This window comes from Rhinopithecus bieti, unplaced genomic scaffold (genome assembly GCF_001698545.2).
Source record: "Rhinopithecus bieti isolate Rb0 unplaced genomic scaffold, ASM169854v2 scaffold_6710, whole genome shotgun sequence".
In the NCBI taxonomy this organism is placed as follows: Eukaryota; Metazoa; Chordata; class Mammalia; order Primates; family Cercopithecidae; genus Rhinopithecus; species Rhinopithecus bieti.
This window is the reverse complement of record NW_016805362.1, coordinates 3,176,001-3,190,977: the sequence shown is the minus strand read 5'-3', so window position 1 is coordinate 3,190,977 and position 14,977 is coordinate 3,176,001. Positions and strand designations below refer to the sequence as shown.

At 41.0% G+C, this 14,977-nt stretch overlaps 1 protein-coding gene and 1 pseudogene across 1 annotated transcript; both read left to right on the top strand.

Annotated features, from left to right (window-relative positions):
* The first annotated feature begins 466 nt into the window (after positions 1 to 466).
* On the top strand, positions 467 to 2,849 carry LOC108529752 (ATP-binding cassette sub-family E member 1 pseudogene; annotated as a pseudogene).
* A 1,358-nt stretch (positions 2,850 to 4,207) lies between these two features.
* On the top strand, positions 4,208 to 5,989 carry LOC108529781 (alpha-enolase). The gene has a single exon (XM_017872297.1). The coding sequence runs from the start codon at positions 4,328 to 4,330 to the stop codon at positions 5,630 to 5,632; it is 1,305 nt and encodes a 434-aa protein (XP_017727786.1). The 5' UTR covers positions 4,208 to 4,327; the 3' UTR covers positions 5,633 to 5,989.
* Positions 5,990 to 14,977: the final 8,988 nt, after the last annotated feature.

Genomic DNA, 14,977 nt, shown 5'->3' with positions numbered 1-14,977 from the left:
AAAAAAAAAAAAAAAAAAAATGCTTAATATCACTAGTCATCAGAGATATGCATATCAAAACCACAATGCAATATCATTTCACCATAATGAGACCCCGTCTCTATGTAAAAAAAAAAAAAAAAAAAAAAATGGCCGGGCGCCGTGGCTCACGTCTGTAATCCCAGTACTTTGGGAGACTGAGGTGGGCGGATCATGAAGTCAAGAGTTTGAGACCATCCTGGCCAACATGGTGAAACCCCATCTCTACTAAAAATGCAAAAAGTAGCTGGGCGTGGCGGCACACACCTGGAGTCCCAGCCATTCGGGAGGCTGAGGCAGGGGAATCACTTGAACCTGGGAGGCGGAGGTTGCAGTGAGCTGAGATCACGCAGCTGCACTCCAGCCTGGCGACAGAGCAAGACTCCGTCTCAAAAATTAATTAACTAATTAAATATATAAAATAAATAAAACAAAAAATTAGCGGGGCATGGTTGTGGGTGCCTGTAGTCCCAGGTACTCAGAAGGCTGAAGCAGGAGGATTGCTTGAGCCTAGAAGTTTGAGGATGCAGTGAGCTGTGATTGTGCCACTGCACTTTAGCCTGGGTGAGTGCAGAATGAGACCCTGCCTCTATTTTAATTTTTTTAATTAATAAAAAAGAATAGGCCAGGCATGGTGACGCCTGTAATCTTAGCACTTTGGGAGGCCAAGGGGGGTGGATCACCTGAGGTCAATAGTTCGAGACCAACATGGTGAAACCCCGTCTCCACTAAAAATACAAAAATTAGCCGGGCGTGGTGGCAGTGGCCTGTAATCCCAGCTACTCGGGAGGCTGAGGCAGGAGAATCGCTTGAACCCAGGAGGTGGAGGTTGCAGTTAGCCAAGATCGCACCATTGCGCTCCAGCTTGGGCAACAAGAGTGAGACTCCACCTCAAAGGAAAAAAAAAGGCTATTTTGGCCGGTGGCCATGAGAACATGCTGTGTGGCTGATAAGTGAAGGCAAGAGCTGATTTGGCCTCTGCGCTCCCCTCCTCAAGGTGATCATTTTCTCCAGAAGAGCTGGATATTCTTTTGCACAGTTATAGCACACAAATTAATGAGAATTGTTATTGTCAACCATGACAAATGTAAACCTAAGAAATGTCAACAGGAATGCAAAAAGAGTTGTCCTGTAGTTCAGATGGGAAAATTATGCACAGAAGTTCCCCCCAGAGCCAAGTTCTGAAACTCTTTGTATTGGTTGTGGTATCTGTATTAAGAAATGCCCCTTTGGCACCTTATCAATTGACAATTTACCAAGCAACTTGAAAAAGAAACCACACATCGATATTGTGCCAATGTCTTCAAACTTCACAGGTTGCCTATCCCTCGTCCAGGTGAAGTTTTGGGATTAGTTGGAACTAACGGTATTGGAAAGTCAACTGCTTTAAACATTTTTTGCAGGAAAACAAAAGCCAAACCTTGGAAAGTATGATGATCCTACTGATTGGCAAGAGATTTTGACTTATTTCCATGGATCTGAATTACAGAATTACTTTACTGAGATTCTAGAAGATGACCTAAAAGCCATCATCAAACCCCAATATGTAGACCAGATTCCTAAGCCTGCAAAGGGGACAGTGGGGTCTATTTTGGACCGAAAAGATGAAACAAAGACACAGGAAATTGTATGTTAGCAGCTTGATTTAACCCATCTAAAAGAACGAAATGTTGAAGATCTTTCAGGAGGAGAGTTGCAGAGATTTGCCTGCGCTGTCATTTGCATACAGAAAGCTGATATTTTCATGTTTGATGAGACTTCTAGTTACCTAGATGTCAAGCAGCATTTAAAGGCTGTATTACTCTACAATCTCTAATAAATCCGGATAGATATATCATTGTGGTGGAATATGACCTAAGTGTATTAGACTATCTCTCTGACTTCATCTGCTGTTTATATGGTGTACCAAGCGCCTATGGAATTGTCACCTTGCCTTTTAGTGTAAGAAAGGGCATAAACATTTTTTTGGATGGCTATGTTCCAACAGAAAACTTGAGATTCAGAGATGCATCACTTGTTTTTAAAGTGGCTGAGACAGCAAATGAAAAAGAAGTCAAAATGATGTGTATGTATAAATATCCAAGAATGAAGAAAAAATGGGAGAGTTTGAGCTAGCAATTGTAGCTGGAGAGTTTACAGATTCTGAAATCATGGTGATGCTGGGGGAAAATGGAATGGGTAAAACGACATTTATCAGAATGCTTGCTGGAAGACTTAAACCTGATAAAGGAGGAGAAGTACCAGTTCTAAATGTCAGTTATAAGCTACAGAAAATTAGTCCCAAATCAACTGGAAGTGTTCACCAGTTACTACATGAAAAGATAAGAGATGCTTATACTCATTCACAATTTGTGACTAATGTAATGAAGCCTCTGCAAATTGAAAACATCACCAATCAAGAGGTGCAGACATTATCGGGTGGTGAATTATAGTGAGTAGTTTTAGCCCTTTGTTTGGGCAAACCTGCTGATGTCTATTTAATTGATGAACCATCTGCATGTTTGGATTCTGAGCAAAGACTGATGGCAGCTCGAGTTGCCAAACGTTTCATACTTCATGCAAAAAAGACAGCCTTTGTTGTGGAACATGACTTCATCATGGCCACCTATCTAGCAGATCATGTCATCATTTTTGATGGTGTTCCATCTACTAAGAACACAGTTGCAAACAGTCCTCAAACCCCTTTGGCTGGCATGAATACATTTTTCTCTCAGCTTGAAACTACATTCAGAAGAGATCCAAACAACTGTAGGCCACGAATAAATAAATTTAATTCAATTAAGGATGTAGAACAAAAGAAGAGTGGAAACTACTTTTTCTTGGATGATTAGATTGAATTTGAGAATATTGATTAGCCACTTATTAAAAAGAATATTTACTAGAATTTTTGTCATATAAAACTCGAATCAGGATTTTATGCCCCACTTACTCTGGAGCTTGATTTTATGCCCCACATACTCTAGAATTTACTTAATATAACATCAAAGCCAGTTGGGTTCTAACTTGTAGTCGAAACACAAAAAAATGCCACTTTTCTGTTCCTGATGAGTCCCTTTTATGCATAATATTCTAAAGTCATTTCAAGCTATACAAATTACCTGCAAGTTTTCATGATGTATGCGAAGATTTTCAGTAGGTGTATTATATTCACATACCAAACGCTGACCAGTGTTACTCCATTTTTAAAATCTTGAACAAGGTTTCTGTATTAACCTGGTTTGCCAAGTATGCCAGTGTAATGAAACTGCCCTCATTTTAAAAGCCGGTCAGAGATTCCACTGACTGGCATTTGATAAATAAACCTCAGGATTATGTTTGTTATTTGTTTACAGTCTTTGCCCTATATTATCAGTACATGGCTTCCGAGGAAGACTACATACTACAAAACACCACTGGTGCAAAAATAGGTATTTTAAAATTGTTTTTCATCTTTTTTGGTGCTTTTGAATATGTTTAGCAGAAACCAATTCTGTTCCCTTCCTCCCAAAAAAACCCTAACTTTACTCTGAATTTTTTAGCTTTTGCATTCCGTAAGGTTCTGTATTCAGTCATTCTCTGGGTAATGTCGTTTTTTTACACATATAATCACTGATCGAGATTTAGGAAAAAGCATTTCTTTTTTCTTCTTCTTCTTAGGAAAAAACATTTCTAAAGAACATTTGCTTCCCTGACAACTATAGACTCGAAATCTTTAAAGATGGTGCCTAAGCATCTATGTATTTTTTAAAAGTTCCACAGATTTTTCCAGTGGGCACCCAAGGATTATAAACCACTTCCCTAAAGGCAACATTAGTGCAAAAGTGCCTAGATAGCAATACAAAGTATCCCTTGGTACCACATATATTCATTTATGAGTTTGGATATAGAACACATTATCTAAACCTTTTTTTAGTTCCAAAAACCCATCCAAATTTCTTGAGTTCCTGAATTTTGAACAGGATTACCTGTAGCCTGGAGCCACTTTAAGTTGTACTTCTGACAAAACTGGAATTAACTTGTGAGTGAGGAAAAGGGTTTACTAAATAAATGACTGGGGCAAGCAAAATTGAGGGGGAAATTAGAAAGTATTTCACAAACTTTAAGAGCTACTTGAAATAATAGAAGTCTTGATTAATATGCACACAATGACTAGAAAGTATGGTTTAACTGAATCCCATTATGCCTTTTAAAAAATAATTTATGTGATTAGGTGTGGGGACCCGGAGCACGCAGACCTCGCAGACCTCGCCGGCTTCACACTCACCTCGGTGTCTGCTGCACCCGCCGCTTCCTCTCCTAGGCCACGAGACCCAGCAGCTAGAAATTCAGCATGTCTATTCTCAAGGTCCATGCCAGGGAGATCTTTGACTCTCGTGGGAATCCCACTGTTGAAGTTGATCTCTTCACCTCAAAAGGTCTCTTCAGAGCTGCTGTGCCCAGTGGTGCTTCAACTGGTATCTATGAGGCCCTAGAGCTCCGGGACAATGATAAGACTCGCTATATGGGGAAGGGTGTCTCAAAGGCTGTTGAGCACATCAATAAAACTATTGCGCCTGCCCTGGTTAGCAAGAAACTGAACGTCACAGAACAAGAGAAGATTGACAAACTGATGATCGAGATGGATGGAACAGAAAATAAATCTAAGTTTGGTGCGAACGCCATTCTGGGGGTGTCCCTCGCCGTCTGCAAAGCTGGTGCTGTTGAGAAGGGGGTCCCCCTGTACCGCCACATTGCTGACTTGGCTGGCAACTCTGAAGTCATCCTGCCAGTCCCGGCTTTCAATGTCATCAATGGCGGTTCTCATGCTGGTAACAAGCTGGCCATGCAGGAGTTCATGATCCTCCCAGTTGGTGCAGCAAACTTCAGGGAAGCCATGCGCATTGGAGCAGAGGTTTACCACAACCTGAAGAATGTCATCAAGGAGAAATACGGGAAAGATGCCACCAATGTGGGGGATGAAGGCGGGTTTGCTCCCAACATCCTAGAGAATAAAGAAGGCCTGGAGCTGCTGAAGACTGCTATTGGGAAAGCTGGCTACACTGATAAGGTGGTCATTGGCATGGACGTAGCCGCCTCCGAGTTCTTCAGGTCTGGGAAGTATGACCTGGACTTCAAGTCTCCCGATGACCCCAGCAGGTACATCTCACCTGATGAGCTGGCTGACCTGTACAAGTCCTTCATCAAGGACTACCCAGTGGTGTCTATCGAAGATCCCTTTGACCAGGATGACTGGGGAGCTTGGCAGAAGTTCACGGCCAGTGCAGGAATCCAGGTAGTTGGGGATGATCTCACAGTGACCAACCTAAAGAGGATTGCCAAGGCCGTGAACGAGAAGTCCTGCAACTGCCTCCTGCTCAAAGTCAACCAGATTGGCTCTGTGACCGAGTCCCTTCAGGCGTGCAAGTTGGCCCAGGCCAATGGTTGGGGTGTCATGGTGTCTCATCGTTCTGGGGAGACTGAAGATACCTTCATCGCTGACCTGGTTGTGGGGCTGTGCACTGGGCAGATCAAGACTGGTGCCCCTTGCCGATCTGAGCGCTTGGCCAAGTACAACCAGCTCCTCAGAATTGAAGAGGAGCTGGGCAGCAAGGCTAAGTTTGCCGGCAGGAACTTCAGAAACCCCCTGGCCAAGTAAGCTGTGGGCAGGCAAGCCCTTCGGTCACCTGTTGGCTAAATAGACCCCTCCCCTTGTGTCAGCTCGGGCAGCTCGAGGCCCCGACCAACGCTTGCAGGGGTCCCTGCTAGTTAGCGCCCCTCACCCACCGCCGTGGAGTCCGTGCCGCTTCCTTAGAACTTCTACAGAACCAAGCTCCCCGGAGCCCTGTTTGGCAGCTCTAGCTTTGCCGTCGTGTAATTGGCCCAAATCACTGTTTTTCTCGCCTTACTTTCCACCAAGTGTCTGGAGTCATGTGAGCCTCGTGTCATCTCCAGGGTGGCCACAGGCAAGATGCCCGGTGGTTTTGTGCTTAAAATAAAAAGCCTCAGTGACCCAAAAAAAAAAAATAATAATTTATGTGAATAATCCATAAATACATGTTGTAAAAAATTCAAATATACAGAATGAAATAAAAAATGATCTCCCTTTATTACCCTCCCAAATGTTACCAGAATTTGAATTTAATAATGTATATTCTTTCAGGCTTTTTTCTGTGCACTTACCTAAGTGTGAATATGTAAAGGGTTTGTTTTGTACACAAATAGGATAATATAAAATAAGTAATGCCTACTTTTAAGGATAGGTTAAATTTGTGAATGATTGAGTTCAAATATATTGAATAAAATAAGCAAAAGCTATTTTAAAAAAGCAGAATTAAATGAAATGGAGACTTAAAAAACAATACAAAGGATCAATGAAACAAAATTTGGTTTTTTGAAAACATATACAAAATTGATAAACTCGGCTAGACTAATCAAGAAAAAAAAGGAAGGAGACCTAAATAATCACAATTGGGGGGAAAAAGGAGACACTACAACTGATTCCACACATATACAAACTATTATTAGAGACTATAACAAGCCACTATATGCTAAGAAATGCAAGGAGATAGAAAATTTTGGGGGACACAACCACCAGGATTGAACTGCAAAGAAACAGAAAACCTAAACAGACTAATAATGAGGAATGAGATTGAATCAGTACTTTTAAAAAACTCCCAATAAGGAAAAGTCCAGGACCAGATGGCATTGCTGCTGAATTGTATCAATCGTATACAGAACAAAGTACACCAATTCTTCCCAAACTATTCCAAGGAAATTGAGAGAAGGAAGTACTTTCTAACTCATCCTGTCAGATCAGCATAACCCTGATACCAAAACCAGACAAGGACATCACAAAAAAAGACTATGGGCTGAGATACCTGATAAACATAGAGTCAACAATCCTCAACAAAATGTCATCATATTGAATCCAAAAACACATTAAAAAGATATTTAGACAGATACCATGATCACATGGGATTTCTCCAGCTGATGCAATAATGGTTCAACATGGGCAAATCAATGTAAACATTATAAGACCAGGTGTGGTGGCTCACACCTGTAATCCCAGCACTTTTGGAGGCTGAGGTGGGAGGATTCCTTGAGGCTGGGAGCTTGAGATAAGCCTGGGCAGAATGGTGAGACCATCTCTACAAAAAATTTAAAAATTAGCTGGACGTAATGATGCATGCCTGTAGTCCCAGCCAGTTAGGAGGCTGAGATGGGAGGTCGAGGCTGCAGTAAGTTTTCATCATACCACTGCAGTCCAGTCTGGGTGAGATCCTGCTTCAAAAAAAAAAAAAAAAAAGGTCAACATCACTTATCATCAGGAAAATGCAAATCAAAACCACAATGAGATAACATCTTACCCTAGTTACAATGGTCATTATTGAAAAGAAAAAAAAATAACACACCAGGCATGGTAGCTCACGCCTATAATCCCAGCACTTTGGGAGGCCGAGGTGGGTGGATCATTTGAGGTCAGGAGTTCTCGACCAGCCAGCCAACATGGTGAAACCCCATCTCTACTAAAGATACAAAAATTAGCTGGGTGTAGTGGCGGGCAACTGTAATCTCAGCTACTCAGTAGGCTGAGGCAGGAGAATCGCTTGAATTCAGGAGGCAGGAGTTGGAGTGAGCCAAGATGGCACCACTGCACTCCAGCCTGGGGGACAGAGTGAGAATCCATCTCAAAAAGGAAAAAAAAAGTTATGGTAACATACAGTTAGATAGTAGGTAGTGTAAACCTACCTAGTAGGTACCATACCTAGCAGGTATGGTAAACATACAGTTAGATAGTAGGTAGTGTTCAATAGCCCAGTAGGGTGACTATGTTTAACAACAATATATTGTATATTTCAAAATTGCAAGAAGGGAAGATTTGAAATGTTCCCAACACCAAGAAATGATAAATGTTTGAGGTGAGGGATATCTTGAGTACCCCTAACTTGATCATTACACATTCTATGCATATATCGAAGTATCAGTTACTTCATAAATATGTACAAATATTAGTATCAATTAAAGAAAAATAGCCAGATATGGTGGTGCATACATACCATCTACTTGGTAGGCTGATGCAGGAGGATCACTTGAGCCCAGGAGTTCAAGGCCAGCCTGGGCAACATAGCAAGACTCCATCTCTAAAAAATAATAATAAAAAAACAAATAAATAAAAATAAAATGAATGAAATCTGAGATGAGAAAGAATACACTACAACTGATGTCACAGAAACATAAAGGATTATTAAAGAATGTTATAAACAACTCCATGCTAACAAATTGGACAACTTAGAAAAATATATATATATATTCCTGGACACATGCAAACTACCAAGATCAAATCATGAAGAAATAGAAAACTTAAACAGACCAGTAACAAGTAACAAGATTAAAGCCATAATAAAAAGTCTGCCAATAAAGAAAAGCCCAGGACCAGATGCCTTCACTGATAAATTCTACCAAGCTTGTAAAGAAATAATACCAGTTCTACTCAGACTATTCCAGAAAATTAATAAGAAGGTACTGCTTCCTCTGTGAGGCCAGCTTTACCCTGATACCAAAACCTAACAAAGACACAATAACAAAAGAAAACTATATTCTACTACCCCTGAGAAACATAGTCAACAATCCTCAACAAAATATACTAACAAACTAAATTAAATTAAAAATAAATATTAAATGAATTAATATTAATATTATTAGGCAGTCTCTTCACTAATAATTACTTATTAAATTAAGAATTAATATGTAAAAGATCAAGTGAGACTGATCCCAGGGAAGCAAAGATGGTTCAATATATGCAAACCAATAAACATGATACACCACATTGACAGAATCAAAGACAAAAACCATATGATCATTTCAATAGATGCTGGAAAGCATTGAATAAAATTCAACATCCCTTCACGATAAAGACTATTAACAAACTGAGTATGGAAGGAACACACCTCAAACAATAAAGGCAATACATGACAAACCCACAGCTAACATCATACTGACTGGACAAAAATTGAAAGTCTTTCCTTGAAGATCTGGAACAAGACAAGGGTGCCCATTTTTGCCAGTTTTATTCAACTGGAGGGCCTAGCCAGAGCAATAGACCAGAGAAAGAAATAAGGAACACTCACATTGGAAAGGAAGAAGTCACACTGTCCTTCCTTGCAGATAACATTATCTTATTTCAAGAAAAAACTAAAGATACCACAAAAAAAGTTTTAGGACTGATAAATTTCATAAAGTTTGCATATACAAAAAGCAACATATAAAAATCAGTAGCATTTCTGTATGCCAGCAGTGAGCCATCTGAAAAAGAAATCAAGAAGCAATCCCATTTCACAATAGCTACAAAAGTAAAATAAAATACCTAAGAATCAATTTAACCAAAGAAATCAAAGATCTCTACAATGATAACTATAAAACATTAATGAAAGAAATTGAAGAGGACACAAAAAAAATGGAAAGATAAATGATGCTCATGAATTGGAAGAGTTAATATTGTTGAAATGTTCATACACCCAAAGTAACCTACAGGCTCAATGCAATCCCTATCAAAATACCAATGACATTTTTACATAAACAGGAAAAGCTACCTTTTTTTTTTTTTTTTTTTTTTGAGACAGAATTTTCCTCTGTCACCCAGATTGCAGTGCAGTGGCGTGATGTTGGCTCACTGGAACCTCCGCCTCCAGGTTCAAGCAATTCTTCTCAGCCTCCTGAGTAGCTGGGACTATATGCGTGCACCACCATGCCTGACTAATTTTTGTATTTTTAGTAGAGATGGGGTTTCACCATGTTGGTCAGGCTGGTCTCAAACACCTGATGTCAAGTGATCCTCCAGCCTTAGCCTCCCAAAGTGCTGGGATTACAGGCGTGAGCCACCACGCCAGACCAGATTGTTACAAATTTTAATCTTAAAATTTTTACAGAACCATAGTAGATTCTGAATAGCCAAAGTAATTCTGAGCAAAAAGAACAAAGCCAGAGACATTACACTACCTGATTTCAGTAGTATACTACATATACTACAAGGCTATTGAAACCAAATCAGCATGGTACTGGCATAAAAACATACACATAGACCAATGGAACGGAATAGAGAACCCAGAAATAAAGCCACACATTGCAGCCATCTCATTTTCAACGAAGGTGCCAAAAATTTACACTGGGGAAAGGGCAGTCTCTTCAATAAATGGTGCTCAGAAAACTGATATCCACGTGCTTAAAAATAAAATTAGACCCCTATATCTCATCATACACAAAAATAAACTCAAAATGGCTTCGAGAGCTGATTCTTTTTTTTTTTTTTTTTTTTTTTGAGACAGAGTCTCGCTCTGTGGCCCAGGCTGGAGGGCAGTGGCCGGATCTCGGCTCACTGCAAGCTCCGCCTCCCGGGTTCACGCCATTCTCCTGCCTCAGCCTCCCGAGTAGCTGGGACTACAGGCCCCTGCCACCTCACCCGGCTAGTTTTTTTGTATTTTTTAGTAGAGACGGGGTTTCACCGTGTTAGCCAGGATGGTCTCGATCTCGTGATCCTCCCACCTCGGCCTCCCAAAGTGCTGGGATTACAGGCTTGAGCCACCGCGCCCAGCCCGAGAGCTGATTCTAAGACCTGCAACTACAAAACTACTAGAACACATGGGGGAAATGCTCCAGAACACTGGTCTGAGCAAGACTTTTTTGTGTATAAGACCTCAAATGCGCATGCAACAAAAACAAAATAGACAAACAGGACTATCTTAAACTAAAAAGCTTTGGCACAGCAAAGGAAACAATTAACAAAGTGAAGAGACAACCTACAGAATGGGAAAAATATCTGCAAACTGGCTGGGTGCAGTGACTCACATCTGTAATCCCAGCACTTTCGGAGGCCAAGGCAAGAGGATGGCTTGTGGCCAGGTGTTCAAGGCCAGCATGGGCAACACAGTGAGACCCTGTCTTTACAAAATAATTAACTAATTTTAAGAATTAAAAGAATATTTGTAAACTATCCATCTATCAAGGGATTAATAATCAGAATATACAAGGAGTTCATGCAACTCAATAGCAGAAATAAACAAATAATTCAATTTAAAAATGGGCAAAAGATCTGAATAGACATTTCTCAAAGGAAGATGTACAAGGGTATGGTGGCGCATGCCTGTAGTTTCAGCTACTCATCAGGCTGAGGTGGGAGGATCTCTTAAGCCAGAAGTTCAAGTTCAACCTGGGCAATATAGCAAGACTCTATCTCTAAAAATAAATAAATGATATACAAATGGCCAACAGGTATATGAAAAGAAATACTCAACATCACTAATCGTATCAGGCAAACACAAATCAAACCACAATGAGATATCTCACCCCAGTAAAATGGCTATTATCAAAAGATCAAAATAACAAATGCTCAGCACCATAGGAAAGGTTTAAAAAAAAAAAAAAAAAAAAAAAAGGAGAAGAAGCCAGGAGCGGTGGCTCAGGCCTGTAATCCCAGCACTTTGGGAGGCTGAGGCAGGCACATCACAAGGTCAGGAGTTCGAGACCAGCCTGGCCAAGATGGTGAAACCCTGTCTCTACCAAAAATACAAAAATTAGCCAGGCGTGGTGGCAGGTGCCTGTAGTCCCAGGGACTCGGGAGGCTGAGGCAGAGAATTGCTTGAATCCAGGAGGCGGAGGTTGCAGTGAGCCGAGATCATGCCATTGCACTCCTGCCTGGGCGAAAGAGCAAGATTCTGTCTCAAAAAAAGAAAAGAACAGATGCTAACACGGAGAAGAGGAGCACTTCTACCCTGTTGGTGGGAATGTAAAATAGTACAGCCACTGTGGAAAACAGTACAGAGGAGGTGCCTCAAAAACTAAAAAGGGAACCACCAGATGATCTAGCAATTCCACTGCTGGTTATATACCCAAAACAAAGGAAATCAGCATTCCAAAGAGATATCTGCACTTGCATGTTTATTGCAGCATATTCACAATAGCCAACGAATGGAATCTTTTTTTTTTTTTTTTTTTTTTTTTTGAGACGGAGTCTTGCTCTGCCGCCCAGGCTGGAGTGCAGTGGCCGGCTCTCAGCTCACTGCAAGCTCCGCCTCCCGGGTTCACGCCATTCTCCTGTCTCAGCCTCCCGAGTAGCTGGGACTACAGGCGCCCGCCTCGTCGCCCGGCTAGTTTTTTGTATTTTTTAGTAGAGACGGGGTTTCACCGTATTAGCCAGGATGGTCTCGATCTCCTGACCTCATGATCCGCCCGAATGGAATCTTAACCTAAGACAGTTCAACAATGGATGAATGTATAAAGAAAATGTGGGTATTTAAAAAAAAGAGACAGAAATGAAAATGTGATATATACATATATATGAATATTATTCAGCCATAATAAAGAATAAACTCCTGCCAGGTGAAGCAACATGGATGAAACTGGAGGATGTTATGTTAAGTGAAATAAGCCAGGCACAGAAAGACAAATATTGTATGTTCTCATTCATATGTGAGGGCTAAAAATTTGATCTTATGGAGGTAGAGAATAGAATGGTGGTTACAGAGACCAGGAAGGGTAGGAGGAAGGGGGAATGAAGAGAGGTTAGGTAATGGGTACGAAAATACAGTTAGATAGAAGGAATAATTTCTAGTGTTCGATAGAATAGTAGGGTGACTATAGTTAATAATAATTTATCATATATTTCAAAATAGCTAGAAGAGAAGATTTGGAATGTTTTTAACACAGAGAAATGATAAATATGTGAGATGATAGTCCAATTACCCTGATTTGATCATTACACATTGTATACGTGTGTCAAAATACCGTATGTACCGCATAAATATGTACAACTATTGTGTATAAATAAATAAAAACTAAATCTCAGGATGTTTCTTCAAAAAAGAAAAATCTGTTTCAGGCAGGCATTGGAGGACACGACGACAAATGAGGCACGATCGTTTATACTCAAGGACCTTGCAGTCTGGAAGGTACCCTGAGAAATCTATTCTATAGCCCTATGGAAGTCAAGATTTCCTGTTGGCAAGGTGCGGTGGCTCACATCTGTAACCCCAGCACTTTGGGAGGCTGAGGTGGGGGGATCACGAGGTCAGGAGTTCGAGACCTCCCTGGGCAATATGGTGAAACCCCATCTCTACTAAAAAGTACAAAAATTAGCTGGGCATGGTGGTGTGCACCTGTTTTCCCAGTTACTCAGGAGACTGAGGCAGGTGAATCGTTTGAACCCGAGAAGCAGAGGTTGCAGTGAGTGGAGATTGTGCCACTGCACTCCAGCCTGGGTAACAGAGTGAGATTCCATCTCAAAAAATAATAAAAATACAATAATAATAAATAAATAAATAAATAAATAAATAAAATAAAATAAAAATTAAAAAAAGATTTCCTGTCATCTGCATTCCTTCTTTTACAAATTCATTAATCATGTCAAAAGAAAGAAAGTAAAGTTAGTCAGGCACAGTGGCTCACACCTGTAATCCTAGCACTTTGAAAAATCAAGGAGTTGGAAAACAGCCTGGGCAACATGTGGAAATCCCATCTCTACCAAAAAAAAAAAAAATTGCTAAACTAGCCAAGCATGCTGATGTGCACCTGTAGTCCCAGCTACTCAAGAGGCTGAGGTGGAAGGATGCCATGAGCCCAGGAGGTGGAGCCATAATCGTTCCGCTGCACTCCAGCCTGGGTGACAGAGTCACACCTTGTCTCAAAAAAATAAATAAATAAAAATAAAGTGAATCTGAAAATACACATCTCTAGCAAACTCTCACTTCTAAGAATGTGTTTCCTTTATATGACCACATAAATGATACTTTGAAGAACTCTTTCTTGAATCTTGCCCGGAATCAAAACCAATTTCATCAGCATATAATTTGAGAGCTCTAGCTTCTCCTATTAGAAATTGCCTCTGTAGCTGGGCGCGGTGGCTCAAGCCTGTAATCCCAGCACTTTGGGAGGCCGAGACGGGCGGATCACGAGGTCAGGAGATCGAGATCATCCTGGTTAACATGGTGAAACCCCGTCTCTACTAAAAAATACAAAATCTAGCCGGGGAGGTGGCGGGCGCCTGTAGTCACAGCTACTCCGGAGGCTGAGGCAGGAGAATGGCGTAAACCCGGGAGGCGGAGCTTGCAGTGAGCTGGATTCCGCCACTGCACTCCAGCCCCGGCGACAGAGCGAGACTCCGTCTCAAAAAAAAAAAAAAAAAGATATTGCCTCTGTATTTGTTAATATCCAACCTTGATTTCATTCTCCTTGATTCTCAAATAAAAGAATATCTGTTCATCTACTCATTCAGGTCTCTCTGAGTAAGCTGAGATCTAATTCACCTAGGCCTGATAATTGAAAATTATTTAGATCACTGTACAATTTATATATTCTCACACTTCTCCCCCATCTTGGGCTCCAGTTCCTTCTGACCCACTTTTGTTTCACCTTTTTCAGTATCCAGACCATTTTCTTTGACACAGAAGACAGACTCAAAGGGTTATGCTTCCTGTGTCACTTGTTTACACTACACAGCCCAAGCATCAGACCTAGGTCTTCTTTTGTCTTCTTCAGCTAAATGTGATCTTTTTTTCTTTTGAGATAGAGTCTCACTCTGTTACCCAGGCTGGAGTGCAGTGGTGTGATCTTGGCTCACTCCATTTGCCGCCTCCTGGGTTCCAGCGATTCTGCCTCAGCCTCCTGAGTAGCTGGCACTACAGGCACACGCCACCACTCCCGGCTAATTTTTGTATTTTTGGTAGAGACGGGATTTCACCATGCTGGCCAGGCTGGTCTCAAACTCCTGACCTAAGGCGATCCACACACCTTGGCCTCCCAAAGGGGTGGGATTCCAGGCATGGATCACCACGCCTGGCCTAAAAAACTGTTTTATTTGTCGTTAGTGGCTTTGCAATTCTCCCTTCATTTGAGCTGTAGTATTCCTCATGCCATTTTTACAGATTTGTGGAACTCTCTCTATTCATCTTTAGTCACATTTCCTTATTTCTGTCATGCATATATTTTCTATTAATATCCAAACTAATTAGAA